The sequence below is a fragment of the Dryobates pubescens genome, chromosome 18, assembly GCF_014839835.1.
Source record: "Dryobates pubescens isolate bDryPub1 chromosome 18, bDryPub1.pri, whole genome shotgun sequence".
Classification (NCBI taxonomy): domain Eukaryota; kingdom Metazoa; phylum Chordata; class Aves; order Piciformes; family Picidae; genus Dryobates; species Dryobates pubescens.
In genome coordinates this window covers 3,896,148-3,914,066 of record NC_071629.1, presented here as the reverse complement: position 1 = coordinate 3,914,066, position 17,919 = coordinate 3,896,148, and the positions used below count along the sequence as shown (strand labels likewise).

Genomic DNA, 17,919 nt, shown 5'->3' with positions numbered 1-17,919 from the left:
GGAAAAGACCTTTGAGATCATGGAGTCCGACCTATCACCCAACACCATCTGATCAGCTAAACCATGGCACCAAGCACCCCATCCAGTCTCTTCCCAAACACCTCCAGGGATGGTGACTCCACCACCTCCCTGGGCAGCACATTCCAGTGGCCAATCTCTCTCTCTGTGAAGAACTGCTTCCTAACATCCAGCCTAAACCTCCCCTGGCACAGCTTGAGACTGTGTCCTCTTGTTCTGGTGCTGCTTGCCTGGGAGAAGAGACCAACCCCCACCTGGCTACAGCCTCCCTACAGGGCTCTGGGCAACCTGATCCAGTTGAGGGTGCCCTTGCTACCTGCAGAGGGGGTTTGACTAGATGGCTTATGGAGGTCCCTTCCAGCCCAGCCCATTCTGTGGTTGTGTGGAGAGAAGCACAGTCAGGGGAGAGTGACCCAATGGCATCTTCTGGGAAGCATCTCTTTGTCTCATGGTGGTTCCTGTTGTATTGGTTGTGGAGGCAGGATGAGGTCAGTGGTTTTGTCATGCAGAAGAGGACATGCCAGGTAGTCTGCAAAACATTTTCACACACAGTGGAAGGAAACTTCCTCCAAAGGAGGAGCCCCAAGGCCAATCATTCTGGCCCTGCTGCAACAGCTCCATGTCTCTGCTGTGCTGAGGACTCCAGAGCTGGACCCAGCATGTGAGGTCTCAGCAGAGTGGAGCAGAGGGGGGAGGAACTGCTGGGTTGGCTTTGGTGTTGCTCTGTAGTGAGACAGTGAGACTGATGTTGATAGTTCAAAGCTCCATCCTGTGCCATGTGGATGCTTTAATAGTGTGAATAAATGGATTGGTGCAGAAAGAGTGAATTAGCAGGAGTAATAAAGGAGGCAACACCAGCATCTTCCCATGGCCCAAGAGCATGAGGGAGGCAAATGAATATTGCTGTTGAAAAGGCTCCTGTGAGGTTGCTGAGTATTTCTGTGGTCCTTCTCTCATCTTGCCTCTCATTAGCCATGGGAACCTGGCACCTCCATCCTAATTGGTCATTTGTCTTTCTCTGCCACTGCAGACTCCAAGCAGCCTCATTACAAGCATGTCTCACTTACAGGTGATTTCAGTCTCTGATGTGTGTTTAAACCCAGGTTTTAGCAGGCTCTCAGTGATGAGGAGCAAAGGACTGTGGGGATTTTTGCAGCTTGTTCCCATCCATGATTAATCTCTGAGGAAGCAGCAGAAAGTGTTTGACACTCCAGCTTCTGCTCAGGAGGTCATGCAGCTTCTCAGCTTTGCTGTAAATATTTCCATTTCTTGCTAGGGAGGCTCCCATCCCCATTGTTTAAATAAATCAGTTCCTGCTCAGCCTTTGCTTTTGTTTTGGTTTAGTGTTGTGTTATTATTTTCAAACAACTTGGCTCCTAAATAGAACCACAGAATGGTTTGGGCTGGAAGGGACCTCCAAAGCTCATCCAGTCCAGCACCCACTGCACTCAGCAGGGACATCCTCCCCTAGAGCAGGTTGCTCACAGCCTTCTCAAGCCTCACCTTGAATGTCTCCAAGGATGGGGCCTCAACTACCACCCTGGGCAACCTGTTGCAGTGTTGCACCACCCTCACTGTGCAGAACTTGTTCCTAACTTCCAATCTAAATCTGTTCTTCTCTCATTTCAAGCCACTGTCCCTCGTCCTGTCCCTGCAGGCCTTTGCAGGCAGTCCCTCTGCAGCCTTCTTGTAGCTCCCTTCAGGTGCTGGCAGGCTGCTGTCAGGTCTCCCTGGAGCCTTCTCTTCTGCAGGCTGAACAATCCCAGCTCCCTCAGCCTGTCCTCACAGCAGAGGTGCTCCAAGTCCCTGAACATTTTCCTGGTGGTCCTCTGGACCCACTCCATCAGGACTGTTTGAGCCCAGACTGTTTGGGCCCTTGTAATGTCTTCTGCATCTTCATGGTGGCTGTTTGTGGGAAACCGAAGACTCCACAGCTTTGACTTAGCAGTTCTGTTCCAGCTCTGCAGTGGTACCCTCTGGGGCAGTGGCTGTTGGTGGCAGTGAGGATTTTCTGAGGTGATCACTAAATTTCACTGCTTTTCTTTCTTTTCTTTACAGGTCCAAGCTCAGTGAAAAACAAGAAGAAGGGTAAGTTTGCCTTTTAGTTTCACTTGCTGTGTCTGTGGTGCCTGGCTCTGAATTCTCTTTAGCCAGCAGGAAGGAGAAACCAATGACAGGTTTCCTCTCACAGAATCAACCAGGCTGGAAAAGACCTCAGAGATCATCAAGTCCAACCTATTACCTAATACCTGACACCTCCTGACAGCTAAGCCATGGCTCCAAGTGCCACATCCAAGCCTTTCCTGAATACCTCCTGGAAGAGCAGGGACTGATGCAGTGCCTGCTCCCATAGCAAGGGCCATGAACTGCCACAGTGCCATGGCAAGACTGCATGACCCATGGGCACTCTTAAAGCATGCCTGGAAAGCTAAAGGAAGTGAATTACCTTCTCCAGAGGTAATTCTGAAGGTGCTCCATATGAAAGAGTTGAGTGGAGCTGGGTCCTGTAGCAGCTGTCAGGAGCTGCTTGCTGTTTGCCAGGCAGGTGGATGCCTCCTTCAGACCCACCAAAGGCAATGCAGATCATGCTCTGCACCTCCCTGCTGCTCTGTGTTAAGCTCAGAAGTGTTCCTTTGTGTGGCAGCCCACAGGGATTTGAGCTGACTTGCTGGTGTTCCTCAAGCTGTTTGCCAAAGGCTAATGGTTGGTTGGGGTTTTTTTTGATCAAGGAGTTAGAGATGAATTGTTGTGACTTGAGGTGGTCAGGAGGCAGCCCTAGGTTTCCAGGGGCTGTCTGAGGTTTGTTTAGGACTCCTGGAGATCACACTGCTTTGCTACCTGGAGCTTGAGCAAGTCAAAGGGTCACTCCACCCCAGTCACAGCCCAGAAGTCAGCCATCTCCTGGGCTGCATCCCCAGCAGTGTGCTCATCAGGTCGAGGGAGGGGATTCTGCCCATCTGCTCCACTCTGCTGAGACCTCACCTGCAGTGCTGGGTCCAGCTCTGGGCTCCTCAGCACAGCAGAGACATGGAACTGGGACCAGAGGAGGCCATAGAAATGATCCAGGGGCTGGATGCCCTCTGCTGTGAGGCCAGGCTGAGAGAGTTGGGGTTGGTCAGCCTGGAGAAGAGGCTTCAGGGAGACCTTCTGGTGGCCTTGCAGTGCTTAAAGGAGGTGATAAGAAATCTGGGGACAGAGTTTTTAGCAGGGCCTGTTGTGACAGGGCAAAGGGTGGTGGTTCTAAACTAAAACCACCAAACCCATTTCACAACTCCACACTTTTTCTGCTTGTAGCCATCAAAACCCTTCTGTGCACGTTTCCAAAGCTGCAGTGCAGGCTCCCAGAGGGTTGTGGCTTGTGGGAGGTGCAGAAGCTGTGGTCAGCTCAGGGTGATGCTGCCTCTGAAGCCTGAGGAGCTCAGCATATTGAAGTGCTGGAGGCCAGCAGCTCGTGGCCAGGCCTGGGCAGCAAAGCACTGACTGGTGCAATGCCAGCTCTCTGCTTACTACCTGTGGCACCTAATGTGTATTCAGTTAACAAACAAAATGAATCAGCTGTGCAGCTCTTTGCTGTGTGTCCCTTGAGAGCTGCCTGCGTGTGCATGGCCTGGGCTCCAGCCCGGCGTTCCCGACCTGCAGCAGGCAGAGGCAGCCAGGCTCTTTGCCCCTTTCCCAGCACACCAAACTGCTCTGGATCCTCCTGTAATTTATGTTTGCCCTCAGAAGCAGCACAACATTTGCTGCTGGTCCCAGGAAAGCTCTGGAACCCTAACCCCTGTGTTAAATCAGCCCAAGTAATAACAAATGATGGCTGTGGTGGTGGCAGCAGTTGTGCAGTAGCAGGGGGACCTCACAGAGCTGGATTACATACAGCTGTGTAAAATAGCTTAATTTTATGGTATTTTTTAGAGTTAGAGCTTATTGTCTGGTGAATGATGGTTGAGGGAGACTGCAGCATCCCTCTGATGAAACAGGGCTGAGGGCCCTGGGGCTGTTCAGCCTGCAGAAGGGCAGCCCGAGAGGAGAGCTGATCAATAGCTAAAGGGTAGGGGGCAAGAGGATGGGGCCAGAAACAGGACAAGGGGCAGTGGGCACAGAATGGAACACAGGAAGGTCTGTCTGGAGATGAGGGGGGGAAAAAATCTTTCCTGTGAGGGTGCTGGAGCCCTGGAGCAGGCTGCTCAGAGAGGTTGTGGAGTCTCCTTCTCTGGAGATTTGAAACCTGCCTGGACATTGTGATCCTGGGCAAGCTGCTGTGGGTGACCCTGCTCTAGCAGGATGATCTCCAGGTGTCCCTTCCAACCCCCACCTGTTTCTATCTGCTTTGAGCTTTGGAGCCTGCCTTCTGCGGGTGGATGCAGCTGGAGATGTGGCGCAGTGAGACGTGGGTGCCAGAGACCCTCCCTGGGGAGCTGCTCATGCTGGAGTCCCCTGGGTTGGAAGATGAATCAAGAGCTTTGTGCTCACTGAACATCTGGGTTCTAGCCTTGGGACTTTGTGAAAGGAGGTCCCATCCATGCAGAGACGTAGCTGCAGCTACTTGACGGAGTAATGCAGGGGAAAGAAGTGTCCCTGTGTGGCTCTGGAATTGTGTGCAGCAGTTTCCCTGCTGAAGCAGCAGCAGCAGCAGCAACAGCTGATTTGGTAGCAGACAGATTTCTGGGGCAGATGAGTTAAACCAGCTGGAGTGGGTGTCCCTCTTGGGAAGGAGAGCAGGGAGCGACAGCAGCCAGACTCCTGAGGTGGGATCCGTCCCCGGGATGGCCTCGGTCGGAGCGGGTGGGAATGAGAGGAACTCGCTCAGTGTGCTTCAGGGCAAATAGGTGAGGGGCTTGGTGCAAGGTGAGAGCTTCCAAAGCATCTCCCTCTCCTGAGGAGGAGGAGCACTGCTGGATTAGAGGCAGGCTGGCGTGCTGCCAGCTCTGAAGGCTTTGGCTGCTCATCTGGGCAGAAATGCTGCTGTGAATTATTTCTCCCCTTAAGCTCTGTGCTGCTCTCCTGGGAGCCCTGTGTTACTTTAATCACCCATCCTGGGGTTAACTTTGTTCTCTGCATATGGAGACTAAAGCACACCATTGTCCTGCACTGGCTTCCACATGCCAGGGGCCAACTGGAGATTTCCACTTCTCTGCTAACTAAAATGAATGGATTTTTGTTGTTGTTGTTGTTGTTTCTCTTGTAGTTTTGTTCCATGCCCAAGATGGATGTTTAGCAGGGAAACAAATATATAAATACACTCATAAACCATCCCAGGGCCCATTATTTCACATCCTAACTGCTGCTGTCATCTAGGAAAGCATTTAATTCTGTCCTACAGAGGGTGTTGCTTCAGCAATTGAAGCAATTTGGCTGTGTCAATAGAGCCCTGTGGCACAAAAGTGGTTTCAAAGCTGCACATTCAAAACTCCCTCCAAAGAACTCCACTTCTGTCAGGGGGGGCTGGAAAAGCAGGAGAGCACAGGTCAGGCTTTCCCTGCACACCTGACTGCAGTCTGCTCTCTGGATGCCTGGTGTGGGTTTCCTCACCTGGCTGTGCTGTTTCTCACCCTGTGGGGAAGTGTGTTTGAGGATGGTGGCAATTCTGCAGCTCCTTCATCCTCCTGGTTGGGTTAGTCCTTACCTTGCCCCTCCATCCAAATCCCCACGTGCACACTGAGCTCTTCTGAGGCACCGTGCCGTTTCTTTGTGCATGTGAAGTGCATCCTTATCTCACCACAGAACTATGGATGCCTCCTGGGCGCTCAGGAGCTGGTAGGAAGGAGCTGAAGTTAAGCTCTGAACTGCCCTCTGGAGGCACCTCTGTCCTTCAGCCAGGGGATCCAGCCATGGGCACTGTATACAGCAGGTAGAAAAGCCTCTGCCTGCTTGCCATTCACACCCCAATCAAACAGCAAATGGAGCAACTGCAGAGTGAGGCACCTCGACCTCTAATGCTTCAGGTCAATGGAAGCATCCTAACCTTGCCACCGAGGGGCTGCCAGCTCTCAGGCACTCTGCCTTGGAGGGTTGCAGGAGCTCCCAGCCCTGTGCCAAGAGCAGAGCTGCCAGGCCAGAGCTCTGAGGCAGAGACCATCTGAGCCTCCCTGTCTTAGGAGGCCTGGCAGAGTCCTTGTGCCCCACTGAAATGTATTTACTTAATGCTGGAAGGAGCCTGCAAGGTGGTGATCGGCTTCTGCCCTGCTGGCAGCGTTGTCCTCACGATGCAGAGCTCTGAGACCTTCTCCTGCCCTCCAGCCAGCACTGAGCCACCCCACGCTTCTGCTTCCCTTCTTCCTAGAGCTTTCCTGTAGGTAAAACACCCTCTCATAGTCAGAGTATGGAGGAGCTAACGTTTGATCTTCTGGTTTGCAGGTAAGAAGGCTGGTCCTCCAGGGCCCAATGGTCCCCAAGGGCCACCAGGTCCTCCTGGGCCCCAGGGTCCCCCCGGCATTCCTGGCATCCCGGGGATTCCTGGCACAACTGTCATGGGACCACCCGGCCCCCCTGGCCCACCGGGCCCTCAGGGACCACCTGGGCTGCAGGGCCCCTCAGGTAACTATTTGTCTCCTCCTCTACTGAGAGCCTTTGCACGTCACCAGGATGCAGAAGATGCCACAGAGTCACAAAGCAAGAAATAAGCTCCAGGTTTCCATCTGAGGGCAATGAAGGGTCCAAAAGCGATGGTGCAACGTCCTTGCAGAGGGCTTGGGTGCTCCTGGGCTCCTCCTGGCACCCTGGGTGGAGATGAGAGGAGCAGCAGAGTCTCTGCAGCCCTTTGGTAGCCCAGCAGCTGTGGCTTGGGAGTGGTTTGGGGAAGAGGATGCAGAGAAGGAGCAGGCAAGACCTGCAGAGCCTCAGCTTCTTTTAAACATCCCACTGAAGTCAGCCAGTGACTTATGTCTGTGGGTGCAAACTGGGTGCAAGATGTTTCTTTCCCCTGCTGGCTTGGTCTTTGTGTCAGTTCTGCTTCAGCTGATGCAAAGCTTGGCATCCATACAGGGAAGGCTTGTGCCTGGCAGAGCCCCTGAGTGTGCCCAGGAGCCACATGAACCCAGGCAGCTCCCCTCCAGGACCAACCAGATGGACCTGGGAGTTTCTCTTGCAGTTCTTGGTTTCCTTTTCCCTATTGTTTCTCCATGTGCCACTTACTTTGTTAAAATCTCTGCATTTAACAACTCTTTCACAGGCAGATCAGTGAAAGTTCACACTAGCGTTGTTGTTTTATATGTGTGTGGAGTATTGGCTCCAGCCCTGGGTTCAAGAGAGGCAGGGAACTACTGGAGAGAGTCCAGTGGAGGCTGTGAAGGTGCTGGGGCCTGGAGGATCTCTGTGGTGAGGCAAGGCTGAGACACCTGAGGCTGTTTAGCCTGGAGAAGAGCAGCCTGAGTGAGGATCTGATCAATGCTGATCAACAGCTAAAGGGTGGGGAACAGGAGGATGGAGCCAGACTCTTTTCAGTGGTGCCCAGCAACAGGGAAGACAGACAACAGGCACAAACTGGGAACAGCTTGTTCTGAACATGAGGAAGAAAATTGTTTCCTGTGAGGGTGCTGGAGCACTGGAGCAGGCTGGAAGGAGAAGGAGGAGATGTGCTTGGACATGATCTGGGCAGGCTGCTGTGGGTGACCCTGCTTTAGCTAGGTGATCTCCAGAAGGCCCTTCCAACCCCCACACCACTCTGGGCTTCTGTGCTCTAGGAGATGAGGACTATTTAATTTGAGAGCCCAACTTGAGAGTGACCTGAGTTGACTTTCCTTAAAGGAGAGCAGTATTTGAAGTGCTTTAAAGTAATAGTGAAAACAAGTAAACCCAGCATGAAAAGATCCATCTCCAGAGAAATCAGGGGGCTCACCCTATAGCTCAAAAGAAAACGTGGTTGACCTCCTCAGTGTCTCAAAGATTGCCAAAAGAGAGGCCAGGAGCAGCATGAGGTCCTTAGCACTCCCAAGTGCTGCCCACAAGCATCTCCTCTCCAATAATTTGGCTCTCAGAGCAAAGAGATTTCAGCACATAGCTCAAGTGCAATGAGTGACCTGAGTTACTGTGCAGTGAAGCTTGTCCTCTTGGCAGCCCAAAGGCTTGGGGTTTGGGGTTTTGGGGGGTTTTTTTTGCCACCACTGCTCAGGAGGATTGTGCAATTTGTCCTTCTCATGGAACATGGTTGACTAGCCTTGGGGAGTGTTGATGGTGATAGACAGAAAAAGAGGAAGAATCCAGGAAAGACTGGGGGGGACTCTTTGTTCTTCTTCACTCTTTAATACTGAGCTGCAGCCATACCACTGGCACTGTTCTTCTCCTTGAAAGCAGTGAATGTGTTGATTGTTTGAGGGGGTAAAATAGCTTAGAGTTTACTGCAGCTCTTTCAAGCTTCCTCTTCAACAATGTGAAATTGCATTTTGCAGGTGCCACAGACAAGGCTGGCTCCAGAGACATCCAGGTTGGTTGATCTTCTTTCAAGGTGACCTTCTTTCCAAGGGGCAAACCCCAGCTTTGGCTGGGTTTTGGCAAGCATTGGCAGCTCTCTTAGCTCACCTGGTGCTCCATGGTGCAGCTCTGCCACAGCCATGCGTTAAATCAGAGCTGCGTGGGGCGACAGCCTGAGCTCACCCTTTTTGCTGCTCTAAGGAAGGCCTTGTTAGTCTATCTTGGGCTTCTCACCTCCTTTCCAGTACTTAAACACATTGTTGGCAGCTGCTCTGATCCTCTTGTTTCACTTATGAAGAGCATGAATGATCTCAGGGTCCTCTCCTGCCCCTCAGCTGGTCAGCAGTGCCGTGGAGGTGTGCTGAGTGACTGCAGAATGCCACAGAGCGTCTCATTAACTTTAAATCCCTGTGATCTCATTTGCAGCCAGCTGTGGTCCACCTCCAAGGCCAAGGCTCAGCAATCCAAGTCAAAAATGGTAAGGATCTCATAATATTGGCAGTTATGTGAAGGGCTCATTCTGCACCCTTGGGCTGGGGTCTGGGTCCGAGTTCATCCTGTTTGGGTCCAAGATCCCTGATTGTCCCTGCTCTTAGGCTCCCCATGAGACACAATCGTAGAATGGTTTGGGCTGCAAGGAACCTCCAAATCTCATCTAGTCCAACCCTTCTGCAGTCAGCAGGAACATCCTGAACTAGATCAGGTTGCTCAGAGCCCTGTCCAACATGACCTGGAATGGTTCCTGAGGTGGGGCATCTGCCACCCCTCTGAGTAACCTGGGTCAGTATCTCACCACCCACAGCACCAAAACTGTCTTAGTCAAATTTCCCTGCCCAAACCCATCTGCTGAGTCTCCATCCCTGTTTTCCGCCCCCTCTTCTATTTATCTCCCAGTTGATCTCTGTCCTTTAATTCCCAGTAACTGCCCCACTGATCTCTCTCCAGCCTCCAGATCGAAGTTGTGCCTCCTCCACCCTGCTCTTGTATCGTCAGTTTTCCCCAGCCCCTCAGTGTTCAGCCTCCTTTCTCACTCTCTTCTATTTTAAGCCCTCTGTGTATCCTTTTCCTGTCTCAGCCCCATTAACCTTTGTTTTTTCTCAGTTTTCTCAGTGATTTATGGCAGGGGAAGGCACAGCTGTAGTGTGAGGACACAGAGGTGCAAAGCCACCAGGTCCTCCTGTGTTACGCTGTAGCCGTGCACACCTGCGGCCTCTGGGGTTCTTTGTGCATCTCATCCCCCCCAACAGGGACTCCTCAGCTCAAGAGAGACACAGAACTGCTGGAAAGAGTCCAGAGGAGGCTACAGAGATCCTGAGGGGCCTGGAGCATCTCTGTGATGAGGAATGGCTGAGAGCCCTGGGGCTGTTTAGGCTGGAGAGGGGATCTGCTCAATGCTGATCAATAGCCAAAGGGCAGGGGGCAAGAGGAAGGGAGCAGACTCTTTTCAGTGGTGTCCAGTGACAGGACAAGGGGCAACAAACTGGAACCCAGGAGGTTCCATCTGACCATGAGGAAGTACTACTCTCCTGTGAGGGTGCCCTGGAGCAGGCTGCCCAGAGAGGTTATAGAGTCTCCTTGCATGGAGAGATTCCAAACCTGTCTGGACATTGTGACCCTGGGCAAGCTGCTGGGGCTCACCCTGCTTTAGCAGGGGGGGTTGGACTGGATGATGTCCAGAGATCCCTTCCAGTCCCCACCACAGTGGTATTCTATAACAGCCTTTAAGCCTTGAAGCTGAAGTCCTGCTGAGATGTTTCACATCCACAGGCAGCTCTTTGCTCTCCTCCTTCCTCCCTGGATCCCAATCCAATTTCTGCTCAAGTTCTCATCTTGCCAGCAGCTGGGACTCGTTCATTATCTGCTGCCTCCCTGCTCCTGGTGTCTGGCAGTGCTGGAGAGGAGCTGGCTGGCTTGTGCCCTGCCTAAGTCCCCACATGCAGCTCCTCAGGGAGAGCAGTGCAGGTACCTTCAACCCAGACCTGGAGGGTTGCAGCTCCCTCTGATTGGTGTAGCAGGGACAGGGCTAAGGAGTAATTATCTCTTCATTAACAAGAGGCCCTGATGCTCATAGCATGCAGGCTGCTCTCCCAGAGTGGGAATTGCCCTGAGTGCCCTTCCCTGCTGCTCAGGAACAATCCAGCCCCGTGAGCCATTAATGCTGTCCAGCTGACAGCCAGCAGAACACAGCCTGGGCCAGCCTGCAGCTGGGGGAGGGAGCTGCAGAGTAGATGAAGGCTGAGGGGGAAAGAACCATAGAAGAACCAAGGAAAAGACCTTTAAGATCATCAAGTCCAACTGTTTGCCCAGCACAGCCAGGTCACCACTAAGCCATGTCCCTCAGCACCACATCTGCATGGCTTTGAAACCTCTGCAGGGATGGGGACTCAACCACTGCCCTGAGCAGCCTGGGCCAGGCCTTGGCAACACTTGAGGGCAGAATTGTTCCTTATCTCCAACCTCAGCCTCTTCTGGCACAACTTGAGAACATTTTATCTTGTCCTGTCACTTGTTGCTTGGTAGACAAGGCAAACCCCCACCTGGCTCTAGCCTCCTTTCAGGGAGCTGTAGAGAGTGAGAAGGTCTCCCCTCAGCCTCCTTTTCTCCAGGCTAAACATCCTCAGTTCCTTCAGCCACTCCTCACAAGACTTCTGCTCTAGACCCTTCACCAGCTTTGTTGCCCTTCTTTGGACATGCTCCAGCCCCTTGGTGTCCTTCTTGAGGTGAAGTGCCCAAAACTAGACACTTACAGAGAAGGGCTCTGCTCTGGGCTCGCAGCCATGTGTGTCCTCTGCTCATTGACCCATCCAGAGAACAGAGGTCTCCTCATGTTGTCAGTTATGCCCCTGGCTCCAACCCCAAAGGAGTGGGTGGTGGACCTCTGAAGTCCCTGCTGTTGAGGACCCTGGTGAGGGCATTAGCGTGGTGTGACGAGATGCAGTTTCTTACTTGGTTGCTGTTTGGGGTTGTGAAACCCTAGGAAATGTGATGAAGAAGGCTTTTTTGGTGTTAAAATAATGCTGATTACAGAGTCAAGAATGATGAAGTCAAGGAATCCCAGAATTAAAATCAGTTGTGTAACCCTAAGCTGGCCTCCATGCACAGAGGTGTCCCAAGGGATGGGTGGTCCTGTAGCTGCACACAAGCTTTTCCATGCTGCTGTTGCCTCCTTTGCTGCAAGGATTGGTTTTCTTCTAGGGATCATCCCAAGGCTTAAATTGAGGGTGAAGGTTCTGTGGAGACATTCTGCTGACAACACAGAACCACAAAGACCTTTTAAAATCCTCAAGTCCAACCATGAACTCATTAACCATTAACTAAAGCATGACTCTCAGCACCACATCTTCCAGCCCAGCAGCTCTGGGTTGGGGGCAGGCAGTTTGGCCACTTGTAGTCCCATTCCCATGAGGACAGGAGTCATTGCTGTCGCCCTAGCCTTGCTGTTGTCCTCGAGGACATACCTGGTGATGTGGTCTTCAGCACACAGTCTGCTGAAGCTCCCCTTTGTTTAGTGTGGAAACTGGGCAGAGAGATATGGGGAGGGGAATAAATGAGATGGTAAGTACAGAGGAGATTTAATGGTGTCAAGGCTGGCTGCTGTCAGCTGAGCATCTCTGTTGGAGACTTGGATACTGGCCCTACCTATGCTGTAGAGTTTCTTCCAGGATGCCAGGGAAGTCACCAGTGACAAAGCTTTTACAAGGGCCATGAACAGCTGCTGTTGGAATTACAGCTGTGATCTCATTTGGGATCTGTGGCTGATCATAGGGAAGCAGTGGGGAAAATCAGTCCCTGAGCTCTTGAGGGAGGGAAGAAGCCTCAGCAAATACCTGATTGGCATGTGCCAGATTGTCTTTGCTCCAGAGTGGGGGTGATACTGGGGATGTGTTTTCAGGCCTGTAAAACACTCAGACATGGTACCAGGCTCCATTTGGTGTCAGGAGGAGGCATCCAGCCTGTATCCAGTGCTGGGGATCAACGCAGCCTATCCTAGGAGAAAAGCTCTCCACAAGGACCAACAGGGATGAAAACCAGTCGTGCTGTGCACTTGTGGAATGGGTGCCCAGCAGAGTCAGAGCTCTGGAGAGGAGCCCAAATTAACTCAGCAGGGTCTTTACCTCTGGGGGGTTTCTCCCCAAGTTTCCTTGACTTCTCAGCTTGGCTGTGAGGCAGCGGTAGCAGTGCCCCTGGCAGTGTCTGTGTGTTTTGTGTGCTCCTGCGCTCTCCATCCTGACAGGTACTGAGTGACTGCCGTTTTCTCATACTGAGATCTTTCAGGTGGAGTCCTCAATGACTGGTCTCGCATCACTATGAACCCCAAGGTGTTTAAGCTGCATGCCCGCAGTGGGGAGCTGGAGGTACTGGTGGACGGCACATACTTCATCTATAGTCAGGTAGAAGTGAGTACGGTCCTAGGCCTAACTCCTATTCTTGTGTTCCAATGGAAGCCTTGCATGAACCACGAGAGGGCTCCAGACATCAACCAAATGCCAAGAACTTGCCTGTGCTTTTCACTGCTTCCTGCTCTAGGAGATGTGTGTTGGAGGAAGACTTTAGAGTTTCCCAGGGCGAGGTCACACCTTCCTGGCCGCCAGAGTTTAGTTACCCAATCCAGACCCCGCACACCGCCAGCCACCTTTAGTTAATCCTCCACGGTGCCTCTGCAGCCATCACCGGCCCGTCTAAACCCCCCTGCAGGTCCAGGACCCTAGGCTCTGTGCTTTAGCAGAGATGTCAGACCAAAACCCTGACAGCTCAGGATGGTTGTGAAGCCACGTCACTCTTTGTAAGCAGAAGTCTCTTGGCCTGTGTGGCTCGGCCAGGCTCCGACCCAGGTAACTCCCTTTTGCCTCCACCTTCTTTGTGTAGCTCCAGACCCACACATTGTGCAGTGGGGTTGGTTCAGCAGCTGCTTTAGCTGGTAGTGATGGTGGCTGTATGAACCTGCTAAACAGAGTAATTGGTTGTTGTAGGGTGGTTAGTATAGAGCTAATGAGGACATTTCCTGTCCCCAGTCAAATGGTGTGCAAGAGATGGACCATCACCTAATGCACCACTCCCAGCATCTTGGAATTCTTGGGCAGAGTTTCAGAGCTATGTGGAGTGGCTGCTACAAAGCTCTCCCAGCCCTTCTAGAGCTGCAGGGTGTCCATCCACCCATGGACTAAAAACTTGTCCTAGTTCTGGGGCAGACTATAGCAAGACAAGTGTGTGACAAGCACAACTGAGCAACTTCCACCTTGCTTCAGATCAGAATGGTTTGGGTTGGGAGGGACCCTTAAAACTCATCCAGGCCAACCCCACCACAGTGAGCAGGGAGATCTTCAACTAGAGCAGATTGCTCAGAGCCCCAGACAACCTCACCTGGAATGGTTCAGTTCAATCTGGACCTGTTCAGTTGGCAGCCCCACTGGGACAGTACCAGATCAGATAAAATGAGTCATGGATGTTATGTTAGGTGCTTTTCCATGGAGCTGGTTACTGTTTGGTTTGGATGGGGACAGGAAAAATAACCCTACCTGGGCCAAAGCAGACTTGGTTCCCAAGTGCTTAATGCTCATTGCTGGCCACCTTGTCATGCCCCTGAAGCCTTTGTTATTTGCAGTCCATCAAGGAACAAAGGGCACTCAGGCTCATGAGGCTTCTGTGGATAGGGTGTAGAGTCAGGAGAATTAGCAGATGCAACCAGAATGGCTGGTCTTCTTCTCGAAGGAAGAAGCAGCTCTGTGGGACTGACCTCACTCTGGGCAGGTCTTCCTCAGGCACCCTTGAAGTTCTTCAGAAGCAGTGTGTAGGAGGTGGTTAAGTAGCAAGTGGTGGAGTCACAGGGTCTCTGGTGCTAGAGCTGCAAGTTAAATCAGTGCAAACACCACGAGGGCCTTTGCTCCCCAGCCTTGGAGGCTGGGAGAGTGGCTTCCCTGCCGTGCCTTTGCAAGCACCTCAGGTCCCATTGCCAAGGTGACAACTCCCAGTACATCTTAGGGCGTTTTTGGTGTCAACACTAAAGGAGGCTCATGGGACCCACAAAGCAGGACTGGCCAGGTAAGTGAAAGAGGACTTCAGTTGAAATGTTTCTGTCTGTTTGTTGGATGAGAGGCTCTTTGTACCAGGTAGGGTTGTCCAAGGCCTGTGCAGGTCTAGTTTCTCCTATGAGAAGCCAGGTCTGAAATGAGGATCCATAGCTCAGCCTCAGATAGGTGGATTCGTGGCTGCCTGTGTCGGTGCGAGGTGGAATACAGAGCTTCCTCCTGTTTGGGCGGCTTGGGGCTCTTCTGCCCCTAGCAAGCCGACCCTGAGCCTAGGTGTCCTGGAAGGGCTCGTTGGCAGAGGCTGCTTCCACCTCCTTACCGAGAGGAGCGCGGACTGGCCCCGCGCGCCCAAGCCCAGCCCCTAACCCCTTTCCTCTCGCTGCTTCACATCAGGTATACTACATCAACTTCACAGATTTCGCCAGCTACGAGGTGGTGGTGGACGAGAAGCCCTTCCTGCAGTGCACTCGCAGCATCGAGACCGGCAAGACCAACTTCAACACCTGCTACACGGCCGGGGTGTGCCTGCTGAAGGCCCGGCAGAAGATCGCCGTGAAGATGGTGCACGCCGACATCTCCATCAACATGAGCAAGCACACGACGTTCTTCGGGGCCATACGCCTAGGGGAGGCGCCGGCGTCCTAGGTGAACTCGGCGTGCCCGAGGGGCGGAGGACCCGCGCGCGGGGAGCGAGCTGCTGTGCATGGGCGTATCAGTATTTCAGGGGGTTCTGTAATCCGGCCATCAAGAGCAAAAAAAACCAAAACTGATCCAGAAGCTATTTATTCCTCGATGTGAAGGCAGGAAGCACAAAGTTTGTCTTCTGTGACTCGCGTGGAGACTTGGCTTAGCTGGAGCGGCGCGGTGGTGAAGCGGGCAGGCTGGCGGCGCCTGCCCCGTCTCAGTATTTCAAGTGTTACTGCACTGATGCTCTGCTCTGTGGTCCTCGCAGGAGGCTCGTGGAGAGCGGTGTGGGCCTCTGCTTTTATGTTGCACTAGCGAGAGCAGCCCGGGCGGCAGCGGGGGAAGGCAAAGACTGCTGTGGCCAAATTGTCCTGTTCTGCACACTGACGAATTCAAGGAAGGGAGGGCTCTGGTTTTGGGCCTTGCCAGTTGGAGCTGGGAGGGCCACGGGGTGCCAAGGGAGGTTGGGTAAAGACGGAGTCGGTGGTGTTTACATTCATCCTCAGGAGTGCGAGCCAGGAGGGCAGGGTTGCCTCTGCCTAGAGCTCGGAAGCAGGCTGCAAGAGAGGAGAGGAGGAGTCCTTCGTAGAGCAGGCTTAGTGGCTAGGAAGCTGCCTCCACACTGCAGAAGTCACCCCCAGTCCCCACGAGAAGGCTGACCACCGGTTCCAGCGCCTCTGCTCCTTTCAGCTCCTGCCATTACCCCAGAGGTAGACCTTGCCCTCACCGGGGCTGCCTTAAACTTACTGCTGCTGTTCCAGCGACCTGTGTTTTGTCAGGGGTTTTGTCTGGGGTTGGGGTTTTGGTTTGGGTTGGGGCTTTTTTTGTTTGTTTGTTTGCGGGGAGGGGGTTTGGTTTGGTTGGTTGGTTTGGGTTGTTTGTTTGGGGGTTGGGGGTTTTTTTGGGGGGGGGAGGTGTCTGTTGAACTAATATTTTGCAAACCAGAACACATTTCTGCAGGCTGCACCAAGAGCCACCTGGAGCAGACACAAGTACTTGGTGGAAACACTCTGAAGGAGTTTGTCATGTTTAAGAATAAAATATTCAAACAGGAATGATTATTTTATCCATTTTTGCTGGGTTTAATAGCTGCTTCTAGGGGTGGTTTTCATCCTCCCCTCTTCCCCCCCACCCCCTTGCCCCTTTACCTTTCTGCCTAAAATTCTGCACTAAGTGGTGATGGAGTGCCTAGAGGAGAAAAAAAAACCAACCCAAACCCAAAACACCCCCAAAAAACAACCCCAGAACACCCCAAACTGTCTCGAAAGAGTCTGGTCCAGCATGAAGTCACCACTTTTTCTTTCCTCTGAGCCCTGCTGAGTCTAGTCCCAACTCGATTTCTGGTGACTAATACAAGAGCTGGGACACTATTGTTTCTTTTGGCTTCTTGAGCAACTCTCTCCCGTCACCTCCCCTCAGCTGGGGAGACCTAAAGCTATAAGATGTGCTCAAGCTGAGGAAGAAGGCTGAAGCGCTAATTGCTCTTTTGTGTCCCCGCCTTGGCTTGTGCTGGGTCCTGTTGGGTTGGTTTGCAGATGGATTTCTTTTGCAGAGCGTGTTCAAGTGGGAAAAAAGATCCAACCCAAAGAGGGTGGTGAAGTTTCAGCCTGTGGAGCAAGTGGGACGAACCCCAGGCCAAGGCCTCGGTGATGGGCTCCATCTCCAGCCAGAGGTGGCTCCCACCTGCGGGGACGTGGGAGCGGACGTGTCTCAGCCTGGCTGCTGTGACCACAGAAGGGTCCACCCTGGCTGCAGCATTCTTGGCTCTGCCACTCTCTTTCCCCTCCCTTTCAGCAGGCAGTGATCTCACTTGCCAAGTGTGCAGTTCCTGGGAGATGAATGTTTCTTGGGGGCACCCAGCCTTGGCTGCAGCCTGGCTATTCACAGGAGGCATGCAGTTTGCAGAACAACTGCATGACAAACGGCCTGCTCTTTTCTTTTTCAATGTGTTCTCCTCCTTTCTAGCCTTAACTTCTTGGACTAACGAGAGCCTTAGGGGCACTCAGCTAGTCTGTTGTGGTTTATTTCCTTTACAAGAGGATTAAGGAGGACATGTCCCTCTGACAAGAATGAATCGGGACAACTGTGTGTAGTGAGAACATTAAGCAAACCATTAACAGGGTGGCTCTAGAATGCAGCCCGAGCAGCAGGACTCTCGGGGACAAGCATAAATAATGCAGTGGCTTGGGAGGGCACCGTGGATGGAGTGTGTGTGCCTTGTCCTTTGCATTCCTTGTCCCCCACCAGCAGGCTCTGGGATTTGCTCCTGACTCTGGCTGCGGGCAGGAGGAAGCAAAAGGAGGATCTCTGCTGAGTTCCCTCTCTGGTATGTGCCCAGGGTGTGGGAGGAGAGCAGGAGGGAGCAGGTTCTGCTGTGGAAGGTGTTAATGGGCTTTTTATGATGTTTGTGTTCCACCAAAGCAGGAGCTTGGTGTAACTCAGTTGGAGAGCAGAGAATACCTTGGTACCAAGAGCTGTGTCCACCCCTGGGATGAGCAGGCAGATCACCAGTCCTGTAGCAGCCACGGAGAGTCTTCACAGTTGAAAGCCTTTGGCCCTTCTAGCAACAAGTTCTCATTAGTGAAGGATCATGGTGCAGGTTGCCTAGGTTGTAGTATAGCTCCTCCTATGTGATGCTTCTCTAGATGGTGTCCCACCATCTTTGGTGCCTCTTCCCCTAAACTGGAGCTGGAAAGGCCTGGAGGTAGCTCAGAGAAGCATGAGGAGGGTGCCCGTGGGTAGTTTGAGCAAACTCCCTCAGGAGCAGGGCTGTGCTCCACTCTTACCC

The 17,919-nt window shown here is 52.7% G+C and overlaps 1 protein-coding gene across 2 annotated transcripts in view; it reads left to right on the top strand.

The window, feature by feature from the left end:
* EDA (ectodysplasin A) overlaps positions 1-15,941 on the top strand; it is an 88,790-nt gene extending 72,849 nt beyond the window's left edge. The window contains exons 3-8 of one of the 2 annotated variants that reach the window (XM_054169723.1): positions 2,077-2,106; positions 6,370-6,549; positions 8,400-8,434; positions 8,848-8,899; positions 12,688-12,818; positions 14,841-15,941. In XM_054169723.1, coding sequence (XP_054025698.1) covers positions 2,077-2,106; positions 6,370-6,549; positions 8,400-8,434; positions 8,848-8,899; positions 12,688-12,818; positions 14,841-15,092 — 680 coding nt within the window. In that variant the 3' untranslated portion in view covers positions 15,093-15,941. The remainder of the gene's footprint in view (positions 1-2,076; positions 2,107-6,369; positions 6,550-8,399; positions 8,435-8,847; positions 8,900-12,687; positions 12,819-14,840) is intronic. The other variant, XM_054169722.1, reaches the window with a different exon arrangement.
* The last annotated feature ends 1,978 nt before the right edge of the window (positions 15,942-17,919 follow it).